Source organism: Corvus moneduloides, chromosome 3 (genome assembly GCF_009650955.1).
Source record: "Corvus moneduloides isolate bCorMon1 chromosome 3, bCorMon1.pri, whole genome shotgun sequence".
Classification (NCBI taxonomy): domain Eukaryota; kingdom Metazoa; phylum Chordata; class Aves; order Passeriformes; family Corvidae; genus Corvus; species Corvus moneduloides.
In genome coordinates, this window is record NC_045478.1 from 35,256,238 (window position 1) to 35,273,366 (window position 17,129).

The 17,129-nt window shown below is 36.6% G+C and overlaps 1 protein-coding gene across 2 annotated transcripts in view; it reads right to left on the reverse strand.

Annotated features, from left to right (window-relative positions):
• PHIP (pleckstrin homology domain interacting protein) overlaps positions 1-17,129 on the reverse strand; it is a 107,522-nt gene that overhangs the window by 35,211 nt on the left and 55,182 nt on the right. For both annotated transcript variants that reach the window (XM_032104872.1, XM_032104870.1), the window contains exons 17-20: positions 12,420-12,645; positions 9,314-9,451; positions 8,079-8,262; positions 7,274-7,397 (exon numbers count right to left, since the gene is read on the reverse strand). In XM_032104872.1, coding sequence (XP_031960763.1) covers positions 7,274-7,397; positions 8,079-8,262; positions 9,314-9,451; positions 12,420-12,645 — 672 coding nt within the window. The remainder of the gene's footprint in view (positions 1-7,273; positions 7,398-8,078; positions 8,263-9,313; positions 9,452-12,419; positions 12,646-17,129) is intronic.

A 17,129-nucleotide genomic window follows, 5' to 3' on the forward strand; every position in this document is an offset into this window, starting at 1 on the left:
CCCTTAGCATACAGAGATGACTGTTAGCAAATACAAGCCTTTAAATGGTTTGATGATGCATTGAAGAGTTCAAATGAATGAGTCAGTTTGAAAGAATGTGAGTTGATAAGAAGCTTAAAAGAATGAAATAAAGCTGTAATTTAGAACCACTTCATGCTCCAGCATTAAGAGATTTTGTTCCTCCTGTAGAATATATATAATGCAAACACTCGCTCTCAACACCAAGTGTGCAATCTTGTGTTAGTCCCCAATCACTGGGAAAAAACCCAAGAGTTATGATCTCAATTTCAAGAGTTTTGTGCTAATTTTTTTTTTGGCTTGTATAGTCAAACTTCAGATCCAACAAAATAATTTCTGGGCACATTCCTAGATGCCACAAAAAGAGGTACATTTCCCCAGTGCTATCCTTCTGCCACGAAGAAAACCTTGGATATCTATCAGGTGCTGATATAGTTGAAAAAAACAGTCCCAGCGACAAAGAAAGCAGAACGGGAACAAAATACAGAAAGGCACTAATATTTTGAGAGTCTTCTAGTAGAGCAGACTGCTTTTACATATTCCTCTTGGATTTTTTTTTTCTTTTGTAGGAAAGAGAAGATCTTTCCTATCATGTATGATAAAAGTTGGTTCATGAGGTTAAATTTTCTTGTTAAGGGAAATAACTCCCACTTTTTACATCAAAGCTGTACTAAAACTTGGCTAATCAACAGTAGCTAAGATTTAGTTTTCCTTAGCCACAACAATCATCATTAAAATGCAAAAGCCTAGTTACTAGTTTTTCTCCCACGCTCTCTGTTAGAAGATACACACCTTCTGCAAGCACAACAGCAACAGTTCGGTGGAGTACGCCAGCACACCACTCTGTACAATTGTGTTCCAGTTTTCATCAAAGCACAGAGGACGAACACAAACTGCTCTATGCTCTCTTCAGTGAGTACTGTGCTTCTGTTTTTCTGTCCTTCTGTCTAGCTGGGGAAGTTACCACACAGCACAGCTACCAGAGACATTTCTAATGGGACTGCTCAGCAATCAGCATTTTAACATTGCCCAAGACTTTTGAGACCTGGGGCACTCATTCCTCCTTCTGGATTCAAACTGGCAGCACACACCAGATCTCCTCAAGCTGCTCTGACCCAACCCAGAACAGCTCCAAGGCAGCCCTAAGCCCAGTGGCTGAGCCCATCATACAGCCTTCTGTCCTTCAGCCTTCTGGGGCTGCTCACTTCTCATCAAGATCTCAAGACTCATTACTGAAGCAAAGAGGTCACAAAAGCCAGTGTTACAGTAACTTGTTTCTGCAACTGAATTGAGACTTTTTCATCATGAAACATAGTAGAGAAAGCACAGACAACAGAATGGAATCACATAACTCCAATGAAACAAATTAGTCAAGTATCCATGAGGGGAACATTATTTTGCAGAAGCTACTTTACAGCTTGACTGCAATGTTCATGTCTTCTCTCTAGAAACAAAAGTCCTAAAACTTTACCTCCCTGTTTCTCTCCAGATGTGAGGTTTCTCAAACAGTTATTATACATACAGCTTTCCCCTACTTAAACAGAACTACAGATCCTTGGAAAACTGAAGCACTTTGCATTACTCTTTGGTTTTGAAAAGAGTTCTTTTCTTCTGGCAGTGCAAAGCTTAAGGGAAAAAAGAACACCCCAGCTCCCCTGCCCCAATCATTCCTTCATGGAAAAAAGTAATACCACTGTATAAATATTGGATTAGAGTGAGTTTGAAGGGTAACAAACTGCTTTGGGAAAGATACAATGCCAAAACAAGAACACAAAAAATACCAGGAAAACAAAACCACAAGTACTTATCCATAAGTAACAGAATGCTAGAATGAAGTTGGAAAGGATCTCTAGATGTCACCTTGTCTAAACCCACTGCTCAAGCAGGGATGAGAAAAGGGGCCATAAGGTATACAACTGTCTCATCTCTCCAAAAAAATGTATTTTAACGTAATTTCTATTCAACTTAGCTTTTCAAAATCTGATGAGAAGCTGTAAGACAGAACTTTATTTATTTAGGGGAGGGGTGGAGTTCAATGTGAAGGTTTGACTATAAAGTACTACAGATTTTTTTCTGACAAAATGTAATTATCACCAGCACGTTCAACAATAACTGAGGAAACACAGCTGATGCCTCCTCTCCCTCAATACATAACCTAAAGAGCGAGCTTGAAATTGGACTCTCAACTCTAATGGTAGGCTGAGAAACAAAGCCAAGACAACCTATGATTTGAGGTACAATCATCATTTTCTCTCTATACACTTTGATGAACAGTCATATATGCTGACAAGTACCTTCCTTGTATCTTGTCCAAGGCTTCCAGTCAGTATCAGAGCACATCTATTGATACATCAAAAATTACAGCTCCTGTCAGAACAGTTTTGCTGTGAAATAAAAATGATGGCATTTCCTGTATTTGAGAGGGATACTGGACACTGGACACTGCTAGGGGTCTTGGTAACATCATTTGTGAGAGGTACAGTGGAAACCCAGTGATGTCCTGACAACTCAGACCAAACTACATTCTACTGTCCTTATGATCGTGGACAGCACTGGGAAGCACAGCTTTGCTGCAGTCTCATACAGGGCTGAAGCAATTTTGGGAAGCTTTGGCTATAGCAATTTCATGGTATTTCTTAACCAGCGGCATCTATTTTTCATGTGACAATAATTCCTCCTTCCTTAAGCCAACAGGAATTAACTTCTACCAAACAGTTTAATAGGGGCAAGGCACAAGCATATGTCCAATATCAGAACTTCAGCATTCAACAGGTCACAGCTTCTTGCCCTGGCATTTTCACTTGGCTAAAGAGCACTCTTCCACAGTCTCCTCAAGTCTGGATCAGTGCCTATAATTACTTAGGTTTTACTCTTACCAAATTACGTATATGTAAAAAATTAGTAAGAACTGTTCCAAAAGCAGTGAAGATAACAGGCACTAAGCAGTAGGCTTAGTTTAGGAGTTTTATTCTCCTCTTAACATCTTGCTGATTTAAATAGAAGTAGTGTTTAAATAACATATAAGTAGAAAAACTTATTTCTGTGGAACACAAATAAGCCACTTTCAGTAGAACAAAGCACACATTCCTCCTCCCTGGGTTCTATTAGTTTACAATACAGTCACATTTACACCTCGCAACAGAGACATACGCCTACTTTTGTCCATCCATAACAATCTCCCATGTTAATTCCTTGAAATTTTCCCATAACGTTTCCACTTGAGGATAATGAGGAATATTTCCATTTTTGTCACATTTTACTAGGACACACATCACATCAACCCTCTAGTGCACAGAAATTTCACACTCTTAAATATTTATTAAAATGCTCTAATCCCAGTAGTTTAATAAACTAATACTCTTAATTACTTGGACTGGGAATATTTACCTAAGCATGTTATTTACCTCAACTCTCTTCTGCTCCTGAAAACAAGTAATTTGGAATACAGCTCCAGTCTTAAGATGGAAAAATTCCATTCTATCCTCTTTCATTAATGTTTTGGGGGGTCAAGCTTTTTCTCTTTGTTTTTAAGTGGTTTTGTTTAATAATAGAAAAATTCCTATTCCTCACCAATGACTTTGAAAGTCAAACCAAGTTCCTCATTCAGCCTGCAGGTCAGTGATACTAAATACTATTTACTAAATACTATTCAGGTCAAAATACCCAAGCTTTTAGTCTCTCCCCCCCAATTCCATTAGTCCCTTAAGCTATCATATACAAACACTTCTCCATATGACCTGTGTCAAAGAAATGTGGGCTTTCAATAGCAGAATACTTATGTGACTTCCATTTAAATTGCAGATATTGTTAAAGAAGAAAGACTGAGCTATAATTCTGTACTACTTTTAACACACCCTACAATGACCCAGGATTAAAAATTAGCAATAGGGCTTTGGAATCTCCTCAAAATGTAATTACAACTGCTCTGTGTTCCTTATTGACCTACACTTTAGCTTGCAATCCAAAATGCTAACATTCATTCCTGCCCATTTTTTCATTTTACTTCAGTATTTTTGACTTCTTTCAGTTAGAAGGGAACAGCAGAAAATATTATTTTATCATTATCATTATTATATGAGCAGATCTGATAAATTTCAGAAGTTGATATAAAAATCAGTATTTCCTACTGGTATGAATACAACTGAATTTTCCTATGAAGACAATGTTTTAACACAAGCCTTGTTTTACTCTGCTCCCAGAGAAGGTAACAGTACTATAGAGTGAGACACCCTCTAGAATTCTTGATGCTGTAGCTCTTAGGTCTAGAGATTACTGGAAGAGAATGTCTTGCCCTGTATTTTGTTGGAGGTGCTTCCCATCTCCTTTAGATCACAAATTCTCGCATTAAACCTGTAAGAATTCACTATGCAATAAGTACAGTAGTCTTACAACAGTACTGTAATATAACTTGCAAGAAATCAGTATCAAAACCTACTGGATGTTCTCAAGGAAAAGGAAAATTTACACTGTGCTTTCCAGTTCTATCTTCAACCTCACACAGCTTGTATTTAAAGTCACACCATCACTGTAAAGAACAGCAACAGAAGAGCAACTATAATGAAGTTATTAATTTCTCTTTAAAAGAACCCTAAAAATACTGCACAACAGTTTTTGGATTGCAGTCAATCTTGCTTCTCTTCCCAGGTGTTTATTTGAATTTATTGTGAACACTACATAGATGACAATTCCAATTCACTGCTCCTGTTGCTCAGACACTACCAAGCAGAAGTGTTGCTCATGTTAACTGTAAGCAACAACAAAAATCATGAAAATCTGAGCAGTTCATTTAATTGTGAAACTCAATCACTTGAGATCAAACACCTTTTTCTTCTTGAAACTTGCTTATTTAAAGCCCATGGGATATCTACTTATTTCTGAATCCCACTGAGATTTTACTCAAGAGATTTGAATTAGTGTACTTATCAGCAGTCTGAGTCCTCCAAAAAGAGACGTATTTCATGAACAATCAGCTATGGAAGAATACAACCTTTCTATTCCAAGATACTGAAAAAGTATTCTGTAGGATTTATGAAGGCTTTAAGCATTCTGAAAGTATTACTAAGTATATCAGTAATTTTTATATGGAAAATTTATTGACATACTGAAATGAAAAGACCATGATTGCCTGGTTTTTTTTCCGTATTTCCTCAAAACAAAGGTGGAAAGTGACTAAAGGATTTACCAAGTTCTCTGCCTCACATTTTGAGAATCCCTCCCCACCCCCCAGGTATAAATATATGAAACTGAAGAAAGTTATCCTTAAGTAGCAGTCGCTCTGAAGGATTTCAAGGGCATAAATATCTGCAATAAAAATATGGGGCTCAAAAGATCCAGTTGTTACCATTACAGTTTGGAGACTAAAAATTTTTTTTTGGAAACAGGATTTATAAAAACTTGCACTAAGTTTCTTTGTTTCAAAGATATAATAAAAGTAATTGCTAAAACCAAAATGCTGGACCGGATAGCCTATTCTGTTAAACTTTTATGTCCTAGTGATATTTTAGAAGAAAACTGTAAGCCAATTAGAAATTTAATGGTAATTTGATATGAAAGTGTGTAATTTGACATGAAAGTATGTGTAACTCAATACCAAAATACATCCCTCCTCAAGACAAGAAAAAACTCTGTTAAAATCTGAATTTGTCAGGCCCCTTTTCTATTATTCCCAAAAGAAAAATAAGAGTTACAAAGACTTCCGATGTCCTGGTATTTCACTAATGAGTCCTGTCATGTGGCATAAAGTTTCTCTCCTCTATGTACAAAAACTTGAGACAAAATGAACAAATTTTTTCCAGTCTATCTTGGGCAAACACACAATATTGGTGACTGCAGAACTGAAAATAGTGCATCAGTACTATTTTTTAAGATAAGAATGCACTCAAATTTACATACAAGAAAGAAATTGAAGGAAAAAGTAAGAAAGAAACTTAATAAAGAAATTTAAAGTTATTAGGGGACTATGGGTAGGGGAGTGTTCACATCACTTCTTTTGAAATTCTTACTTCAGTTGAGTATGAAAAAAGTAGCAAAACAATACTCAAATTTAATATCAAATACAAACTTGCTAATCTCAAACTCAACTCTACTACATATAAAATTAATCCATCATTACTAAAAACTACAAAATCACTACAAAGTATCTGAAATTTATTTATTTTCAGATTGCTTTCAATCTCAGTTCCTTCCTTCACAAGAAAGCGAGCAATAAAGAGCACACGCATTAAGTATGGTACTCTAATAAAGTTAAGAGCTGTAGTCTTTTGCATACTTGTTCTTTTTATTTCATTTATTCCTTTTTCCACCCTATATCCCATAAGTGATCTTTACTTTCAATCGCAATTGCCACAATTTGCAGGTGTTCCCGAAGGCTGTATTTTACAAGCTTTTGATTGAGGGTAAAAACAGTCTCCTCTGTATTAAGCATTCTGTGAAACCCATAGTATGACTAAAACTATGAACCTATGAGCTCTCCTTTACAATTGCTAAAATTCACTTCCTTTATTACAAAAACATAGTTGGCTATTTAGCTAGAAAAGCATAAATAAGCATGTGCAATTCATAGATAAACCTAATTTTAAACAAGGAAGACAAAAATCTTTCTGTAAACATAGTATATATCCTTCCATTTTTTTACCAGCAAAAAGATGTAAGATTACATTTTTTTGCAAGTTATATTAAAAAAACCAAGTGACTTATGACAATTTAATTCTTATTTCCTTCTACTACATCTATCCTGTTTTCCTCTTTTCTGAAAATGTATTCCAGCTCTAGCAGAAAGCATGACTTAGATATATTCCATAACGACCCACAATATGATTTTTAGGGTACCATGAGAGAAAACACCCAATTCTCTATTTGGACATGTATTTAACGTGTTATGGTTAAGGACTGTGTTATGGTTAAGGACTGTGACTTGAGTTTTAATAGAGCCTTTCCACAGAATAGTGCAAACAGTAGACAACAGCAGTGGGGTGTATCAATTAATAGTGACAGACTCCCAACAGTAAATCATGCCCCTAATACCAGATTTTCAGGGGTTTCCCCCCACTTCTGAAAGCAATCCATGTTGTTTATTATTCAGAACACATTGAAACATCAGTATAGAAAAGCTTCCTCATTCTGGGGAGGTAAACAAACTCCCATACCCTGTTTTTTAAATTTAAAACTGAGAAGAGGAATGTAAATTTATGTGACCCAACTCATTGAGTTAAATTTTATGCTTCATTCTGTGATAAGGTACAGTTGGACTACTTACCTTCGAGAAAGTAGGTATTTTGTTTTCTCTTGGAATATGACTCATTACATGTTTTCTTTTCTCTTCTGATCGATACACCCTTATTTCTTCTTCTCCCTTTGCTGTTCTCCATTCTTCCTGCCTACTGAAAAAAGAAAACTGAAATGTTAACTTTAAAGGACATTACTAGAACTGAGAGGATCTATCCCAAACCAAGGAATAGACATTCAACATCTATAACAATCTTTGAACAGCAGTTCTTCTCTTTACAGTTAGCATATGACTTTAAAATTAGCTTTTTTCAAACGAAGATTTTCATCTTATTGCATTAAACTAGAGCAGTTTATGCTTGACTATGGCAAGCAGGTTTTTGACTTACTGATTTAAGTACTCACCACAAGAGTTAATTAATGAAAAAATTAAAGTTCCAGTTTGGAAATCAAAATTCATCTCAGGCACCTAATAGATTAGGTCAGTATTCCAGCCATAAAATGCCATATAATGACAGGAATAAAAAGAGTAAAAACATGTAATCTTATGCTACAAGTCAGAGGATATTGAGGCAACTAGATTCTATTGCCTATACAAGTACAATTACTGTGTCATTCATTAAATGGACAATTTTTATTCCCAATCCTTCTGGTATTCCAAGATTTTTCAAGTGATACACAAACAAGTGATTTCAAACTGAAACTGATTTTATAAGAAATTTGAGATGAGAAAATAGAAAAACACCACACAAATGACAATGTGAATGGCAATAGGAATTCCAAAACTGTTCAATTTAATTAAGTTCACCATAGTAAAATTCTTGGTCTATGTTTACCTGGCCACACCAGAAGACAGTTCAGGCACTACAACCCTGCGACTCCAAGCCACAAGGTCCCGCTCAGTGGCTATTTCACTTCTTGGTGCATTGCTATGCATCTGACGCACACCTTCAATTTGTCCACTGCGCCTTAACCCTATATTTGGTGGGGAATGCACTTCTGAGGTAGAGCTTACAGATCCTAAAAAGTCAAAAAGCAATAGTTCTTGATCTGAAATTCTTAGGGAAGCATTTAAAAAGAAAAACTTGGAATGAAATGGAAAAATAACTTTACTTGATTTTTTACTTCAAAAGAAATCATATTAACTGAATAGAACTATTTCAGCCATTTCTACAGTCACCAAAACACAGCAGGAACAGCTACTGGGCTGCAGCACTCTGTTTAAAAATTCACATTAAAAAGAAGCCAATGTATTAACAATCTGAAGTGAAGCAAATGTTTGCTTCTTTAAAAATACTTTGGAAAACACTTATGCAAAGCTGACTATTGCTACTGCACTCTAAATCTGTGTTATAAAACAGTGACCTATCTCACTGAATCACTGTGCTCCTTTAAACAGTCTTCTACCTTCAAAAAAAAGGAAGCCTCAACACTGGAAATTAGGAACCAAGCTGTAAAATTTACAGACAAAAACTTGAAATGGTCAAGAGGTTAAAAATAACCAAACCAACCCAAAACAAAACCACACACACACATGCAAGAGCCTTCAAATACCTACACAGTAGCAAAATATCAACGTTTTTCCATATCCTTACACAGACAAGCTATTGTTGCTTACTATAGTGGATTGCTAACCATAATTTTTTAAGTGTTGAAAACTACTGTGTACTCTAGTGCAAGACACTGAAACATGGAACAACTTCGCAGAGAAATAAGTAGTTCCTTCCACTTTTCTTCCTCCACTTTTCTTTTTCCTGTCTCCTTATTTGAAAGAAGCCAGATTTCAAACAACTAGGTGGCCAATTCCAGATTAAACAGCAGGGTAGTTACTTCTAAGGGAATGCAGCTGCTCCAATTCCCTGAGTGACCAGACAATAACAAAGATAAATCTGTAATGTTAAGAACCCCAACATTTTGCAAAAAGGCAAAAAAACAATGGGAAAGGTCTACTATTTTCTACAGCTCCAAACCTCCTTTTTACTAGTTCAACAAAATGCACAGATCATGGACAACATAAAGGGATTTATGTTTTCCAACTCCCAGCCTCAACATCCATCCCCCAGTGATCTACCTCTGCTTATCCGGCTGGTACTACTGGTTCCTGCCTCCCCAGAGCGTCTCTGGTCCTGCTCTTGCTGAAGTCTTTGAATCATGCTATCCAATGGACTAACTTCTTGATTTGCTTGCTGACTAAGAACTTGATTCAATCCTGTGAAGTAAAATATACCGGAGAACAACATACAAACGTAAATTTTGAAGAAATTAACGTTACAGACAGCTCATCTAAGTTTTAGCTTTGAAACAAGTACAGTAAATTATCACATGTGTAACTATGGGCTACTGCTTATTTTTCTAACAGCCATTTCTTAAAACAGGACAACTTTTTTTCTTAATATATTTGAGAGCATTATATTTTCTGGAGCAGGGTCAAGACAACCACATTTCACTTCTAATAAAAGGTTAAATTTGATCAAGTACCAGCAAGTCACAGAAGCTTAACACAATCGCTGTTTGTCAGCTCAGTCAAAGCAAATTGTTCAAATGCAAGATTAGCCTGCCTCAAATGCATTACAAAACACTTTATAAGCTTCAATGAAAGAACTACATCAAGAAGGTCTAACTGAATTAGAAAATAATTATCTATACTGTAGACTACCAAGCAGTAAAAATGCTTGATTGAGCTCCACATGGACATAATGACCACACAGATGAAGTAATGGTAATTTTCTTTGGTATGTAAAACAGCCAAGAAACCTCCTTTTGGGTAGGTCTTTTGAATAGAAGATGGGAAACGGTTCCAAAGAAGTGATTACAAGGTGATAATACTGTTTCTGAGCAGCAAGCAAAATACACAGCACGTAAGCATGAACAACACAAAACTGTTTTCATACTCACAATGATCACAAAAACCAGTTAGAGAGGTATAGAGAAAAGGACAAGGGTTACAGTACTGATTCAAAAAGAAGTCAGACACCTCCACACAGAATAGTGAAATGGTGGAGTGGAATGCTGGGAAGCTCTAGCCAAGAGAAGCAGAACTTGCAAAACTTTATAATGAGGGATAACAATGTTCAAAGAAACAAGATACAGAAACTATTTTTCCAGCATGATTCTAAAGAAATATCACAGTATAAACTGCACTTTGCAAGATCAAAGACTAGATATTACAGTAATTGTGCTATGAAATGAAGAGCTTTGATTATGTAGCTGTACAGAAGCTGCTGTCTCTCTAGAGTATGCAGAAAAAAACGTAAATATTTAAGATAGTGCTCTCAGGCTTTAAAGGTTCTTGAAGTCAACTTCCCTAAAGCAGCAGAACCTTGGAATCATGGAATGAGCTCTGGTATAACCACAGCTGGATGTTTCCTGACTCATTTAAGTGAGACAGATTAATTTTTCGATCTCGTGAGCAGACATACTGTCTACTGAGAACAATGGGAAACACTACTAATAACCCAAGAATGATCTTAAATAAGGAAACTGCTATCTAAACAAAATGAAAGTTTTTATGTATCTAGCCTGTGAGACAATGCCTTAGCAAGAAACAGCAAGTGGTTTCTTTTTAAATGAAATAATAAAGACACTGGTGTAGACTTGACTTTTTCAAAATGTCTGGTTTAAAGGAGCCTCTCATGTACACTAAGGCAGTAAATCAAGTACAACTGTCCGACTTCCCCCTACTCTTAAAAGTCCCTACAGGAAACCTGACAAGAAATAAATGGTCAGTGCTCTGAGTGAGATGCATCAAATCCCACAACAAAGCTTCAGAGAGAGAAGGAACTTCCTTAGTGGAAGGGAACATACAAAATACATAAACACTGTTTAGCTCTGCATACGACTGCATACATTGTTGCTATATTGTAAAAAGGTAGAAAAATGTCTCGTGTCTCTCCATCATCTGTCAGGCTGGCGGACAACTTCCTGCTATTAAAGAAAATGCTATGGACATCATGTTCCTATAGGCATTCATGTGTCATGCAGACAGACCACTAAATTTAATTTTGTTGGGCCTGTGTGCAGAGTTTGATTTATTTCAAGATATACTAGACTGCACCCAGGAAATTTTCAAATTTGGAGAATTTCACAATGCAATGGATTCACACTTTAACTGTAACAATGAAGGAAAGGTGCATCCTTCCCTAAATATCAAATTTTGTTTCAAAGCCACTAGCTAAGAAGTTTACATTCACCAGGAAGGATTTTCTTCCTCCTTACAGTTGATTCTCAGGTAACATTTCTTCCTGTAATTTTGGAGTAAATATGGAAATCCTCCACTAAAATTATTTAAATATTCACTGCCTTATAATCCTGAGGTCTACAAATAAGGATAAAGAGATTTTTTGGTAGAAACACTCTCAGTTACCCTTCCTGGAATGTCTGACACACCACAGGCTTAAGTATCACGAACATATAAACTACAATTTACAGGAACAGTCAGTTTTCACATATTTTCCAGAATATCCAAATACTTAACCATGTTTATCTTGAAAACATTTAAAGCTACTTTCACCAGTCACTGTTTGTTTGTTCATACTAATATCAAACTAGTGAAACATAAAAAGTAGGCACTGCTTTTCCATCCCCACCCATGTGAAACACCTTTAGGCAGTTTCCAACAGCCAGCTATTGGCCCAATATATGCATGTTCTTCCCATGTCGTGTGCATGAGAATGAAACTTTCAAGGAACTTCCTAGATTTTGTATCTTTATTAAGTCTTCCATTCTTTAACCAAATCACCAAAGCTTAAAATTAATGACTGCCTTCATCTAAAGAAGAAGAGAATTTTGCTTGTTTCAGATGTCTTCTCATTTTTCTCTTCTCATAGGAGTTACCTTTTCCAACTGATCTGTGGAAAATCAGTCTATTTTCTAGATTTTCTAAAGCAGGAAACCTTATCCCAAAGAGATAACCAAGAGCTCACACGGCATTATACATTGTTCCAGTAATGAAACAAACTCCAAGCTAACTGGTGTTGTAGCATCAACTAGTGCCAACTTGATCGATGACAATACTGTAAGTGAAACTGTCACAAGCAATCAGTGCCAAAGACATTGCAATTCTTCCGCACTACATGAACTACTATGCCCGTAAATGAAGAAAAAGGACAAAGTTAAAGTGTAGAATAACTGGAGGTAACTAGATAGACTACTGTTCAGTGAAGTGAAATTTTCCATACCTGAAGATGTCACTCCCATCTGAGGAATAAGCTGTTCCTCCCTGCAGTTCTCACGACCAGGAACTAGTCTTTGATACCTTGCAGGATGAGGGTTGCCATCCACATCAACCAAAAATGGGGGAGGCATAAGGTGTGGAGCCTGCTGTGTCTGTTCATCCAGGACAAAGTTGTTGGCATCACGGATAAGGGGCCGATAATCACTATGAAAGAACATCTGATCTGCTATCTGTAAACAAAGTCATTTTGTAATTTTTTTAAAGAACCTATTAAAAAAGCATACAGAAGAGAACTGCCAAAAGTATTTTTAACAATGGTACTCATGGTCACTTTTACAAAAAACAAGGGTATAAGCTGATGTGTTTATTTCACTTTAAAGGGGAAAATTTAATGACTCCATTATTATTTTGTTTCCCAGTACTTTTCTATATTACACTGCAAGGAGAATAATCCACATGTTTGAGGGTGGGAAGCATTTAAAGAATAGGGGAATGGGTAATATTCAACTACTTGAAGAAATCTGACCAAATACAGTACTAATGTATTAGTTTATAAATTTTCTTTTATATATATATATATATTTCCTCTGAATATATATTCTGATAATGAAAAACTGTGTCACAGACTTATGAGATATGGTGCAGGAAGGACTAGGAAAAATATTTATTACATCAGGGCATTGCCAAATACTTTAACACCATCAAAATATATATATCCTTACTATAATGCTTGATATCAGAAAAAGTTTCAGTAGATAAAAAAAGCAGAGATAAAAATTGCATTTTTCATGCTCTGAGTTTTCTTTTTTTTTTCTGTCCACCTGCTCATAATTTATTATAGATGACTTTCCACAGACCCTCAAGATTGAGGAATTCTTTTGTCCAAATAAACATAAAAAGATTTATGCTCCATCCCTTGCTGGCACATGTACCTCAGTATCGTGAAATCAGAAAGGTATTGAAGCGCAAGGAGAAAAGGAAAAGTGAATAGAAGATAAGCTGATACATATACTACACATCCCAAGACTACCTACTGGCAAGCAAACCCCATGGCAGCTCATGTATTCAGCTGAACTTTGAACAGTGAAAATCAAATCTCAAAATCATCATTCACACAAATTTAAGATTTCTAGTGCAATATAAAAACAACTAAACGACTGACTCAATGCATAGAGATCTCAAAAAAAATTTGTCTTTTAAGCATGCAGAGAGGAATGCCCAAGTTGTCATAGAACATCATCTGATTTCTGGAGAGTATGCTCTATCATGACCAATCCATAACACAGTTTCCAGTAACTTGTTATGTAGAAATCAGAAAGGCAGAGGTTAGAGCAGCTACTCAGAGGTCTCGTCTCTCAATGACAAATGTCTCCCACCCTGGAAGCAAGAAGACCAGGAAACAAAGATGACAACAGACATTTGTCAATTACAGTATCAGAAAGTGCATCCATATGAAGTGGATTAAAAAAAAAAGAATTGGGAAAAAATCATAGGAATCATGGGACCTAGACCTCACAAAAACTCAGAAAAATAACAACAGGAAGAAATCAGAAAGATACACAGAAAGATGCAATGGAAAAGAATTTACTTCAGAGATTCAAAAGACTGCTCTTACAAAACGCGTATGGACAAGGTGATATCCCACTGCAGTAAAAAGCTGACTGGATGAAATCCTGTTGCCAGATTTTTTGTTAACAGATGCCAAATGAGAAATATAAAAGTTTTGTCATGTGTCTAATGGACAGAATCGAGGCCTGCTTAACACCTTTGTTTCTTCATCTCACAATAGCTCAATATGATAGAGACAGAGGTCCCCTAGGAGGACTCTGAAAATCATAATAATGGAATATGAATTACTTACACCTAGTATAAGTCTTCCTACTAAGTGCTTCCCACACTGATAAAAAAAGACTTTCCGATGGCAAGGTCATACAAACTGTGAGTTTTATTATGTTGTGACTTGGCTGTACAGAGTTGTCCGCATCCCAGGTTTTGCAAGCAAAGGGAAGACCTAGTGCAATATCACAAGGGACTTTGTTGCAATTACACTTCTGTGCACCCTACAGTGCAATCAAGTATAATAGAGAGAGTAAATAACGCTTTTGTACTCAATAAGATAACGTGGCATTTCTTGGAGAACACAGACTCTGGCCAACTCCCAGGTAGAATATCCCTACTGGAATCCAGGACAGTATCTTATCCTGAGAACAATAAGAAGAATTAGACATTCCAGCAGACAACCAGCTAGAAGTACTAACAATGAGACTTATTTGTTTATATACTATTAGAAATCAAATTCATGACAATAAGATGATACCACATCACCATCTGCACATGAGTCTTCTATTCATATAACTTCACAAACCCAGCTTGGGAATGAGCACAAAAGCTTTCCACAAGGTCTGAGCTCTATAGATAGACTCTCCTACAATCACACATTCAGAATGCTCAGTTTCTCCAAATGGGCACAGTTACACTAAGAAGTTTTCCCCAGTACTGCACCAATCCACCATACATGAACTGTCAACTTGCAACAAAGTACTGTGGTTTGGGCAGTCTGCAGGAACAAAAGCCTTAGAAACCTCAGAGATCAGGCTCCCAGGGAAAGTGGTCACAGCACCAAGCCTGCCAGAGTTCAAAAAGCATTTGGACAATGCCCTCAGGCACATGATGTGTTTTGTGCAGAGCTAGGAGTTGGTCTCGATCCTTTCCAACTCAGAATGTTCTATGATTTAAAATCAACAGAGTAGTACCTTACACTTTAGAACTGCTAGGCATTCCTGGACTAGTTTCCACCTAATTAAGAACCTCTGAAGTGCACATGCCCTGTTGACAGTGAACTTGGCTCAACTCTGGTGATGATACGCTAAGAAATTTCAGCTGAGATTGGCTCAAGGAACCCCAAACAAGCAGCAAATGTATTCTTTTTTTTTTTCCTCCCACAAAAAGATTACTTCACAAAAACATGTATCAAAGAAAAACCCCACAAAAACCCCAACAAATGCCAAACAAAAAACAAACAAACAAAAACCCCACCCCATTCACCTTCCTTGTGGCCAAGATCACACTGCAGGGGAAAGAAAGCCTAGGAATTCGTTCCAGTCAACTAGGAAACGCAGATACTATCTGAACATAACATGAAAAAACATAGATGTAGAAAAGCAAGAGCTTGTTCTCTCAGTAGAGTTAACACTATCTCAGCTATAATCACTGTCAATTCAAAAACGCAGGAATATAGGACAGGTTACCATGCTTCTTTATTCTGTAAAATTCATTTCCCCAGAGAGATGGAAAACACTTTAAAGGCCAAAAAACATATATCCTACCAGACCATCTGACAAGATGTCTGAAACCCTCCCCAGTATCTGAGGGGAGAAAGACAGAAAAAAACCCACCATCTCCAGCACCTACCTACCTGTAGTTACATTTTCCCATAAATCAGGTCAGACAAAAACAGAGATGATGAAACCACACATGGAAGACATCAGACACTTCTGAGTTTTCTGTGAGTGGAAGACTGAGATTAAAGTGGTAACAAATATAAGTCCTATTTGCTCCCATTTCTTCTCTGATCAGGAATGCCAAGAGTAACATTGGCACAGCAACAGCTGTAGAGGATCATTTTAAATCATTCAATAAGTGAAAAATTTTAAACCTGATCTTTTCTCAGAGGCTGCAGCCTCTTCACCCAAGAGAACCAAGGGTCTGTAGAATTCAAGCAGGGAAAAGCAATTGTGTTCAATCTTCAAACAGATTTAATCCCTCACAGGTAAATTCTTAAATGGCAGTATAAAGAAAAATTCTGATCTATCACAGCAAAGACGAAAAGACTCACAATTTTTCAGTTTAATTTCCAGCATTTCAAAGTAGCAGAGGACTACATACTTCCAAAACAGTTGGAGAGAAAAAGAAACCTGAACTCATACATGGACATGGTAAAAAATTGTTTCTATTACAATAGGCTTTTAAGTTTGGAACAGTAAGAGCTCTGAAAGACAAAGAAAATTATCTGATAATCCTGATTTTCCTTGCTTGTGATGTCTCTACTCATTTGTTTTACTTGGAATGGAAGCGGAAATGCACAGATAGTAATAACCAACAAATAGCAACAGCAGCTTAGTACTGAGGACTTCAAATCATAGTTGAGAAACAAGGAGAAAAAACAAATCCCCAAATGCAAATCCTTCTGTAAGACTACAGAAAGAAATGCAGTAGCTTGCAAGACAAAGACTAAAATTCCTTTTGCTCTCCCTCATTCGGGTCCCTCTGCATTGCTGTTTGCCAAAACGCTTTCAAAACCAGCCTGAGTCCAAAGATCCAAAGCAAAAGGCAAGATCCAAAAAACAGCACTTTACCAACAGCATTCAAGTATCAGCTACCAGAAGCAGAGATGAAAATCCTAGAGCAGATAGGTCTACTTAAGTCTTAGGAAAAGGGAGAAGAGACATATCTCATTTCTTCCCTGGATGGTAAAAGAAAAACTAAGATCTTGTGGACACTCCAAACCTGAATGGTTCACAGAGCATGTTCCTCCACAAAGAAAAAAAAATAACACCACATATCTTTACAGTCATGAGGGTCTGTGGCAAGACACCCACACTCAGAATACACAATGTAGACTATGACATTAGAATAAAGATAAAATATTTTAATCACACTAGTGGTGGAATATTGCTGTGTAAGCACAAAGGCATCCATGATGGTACTTCATTAA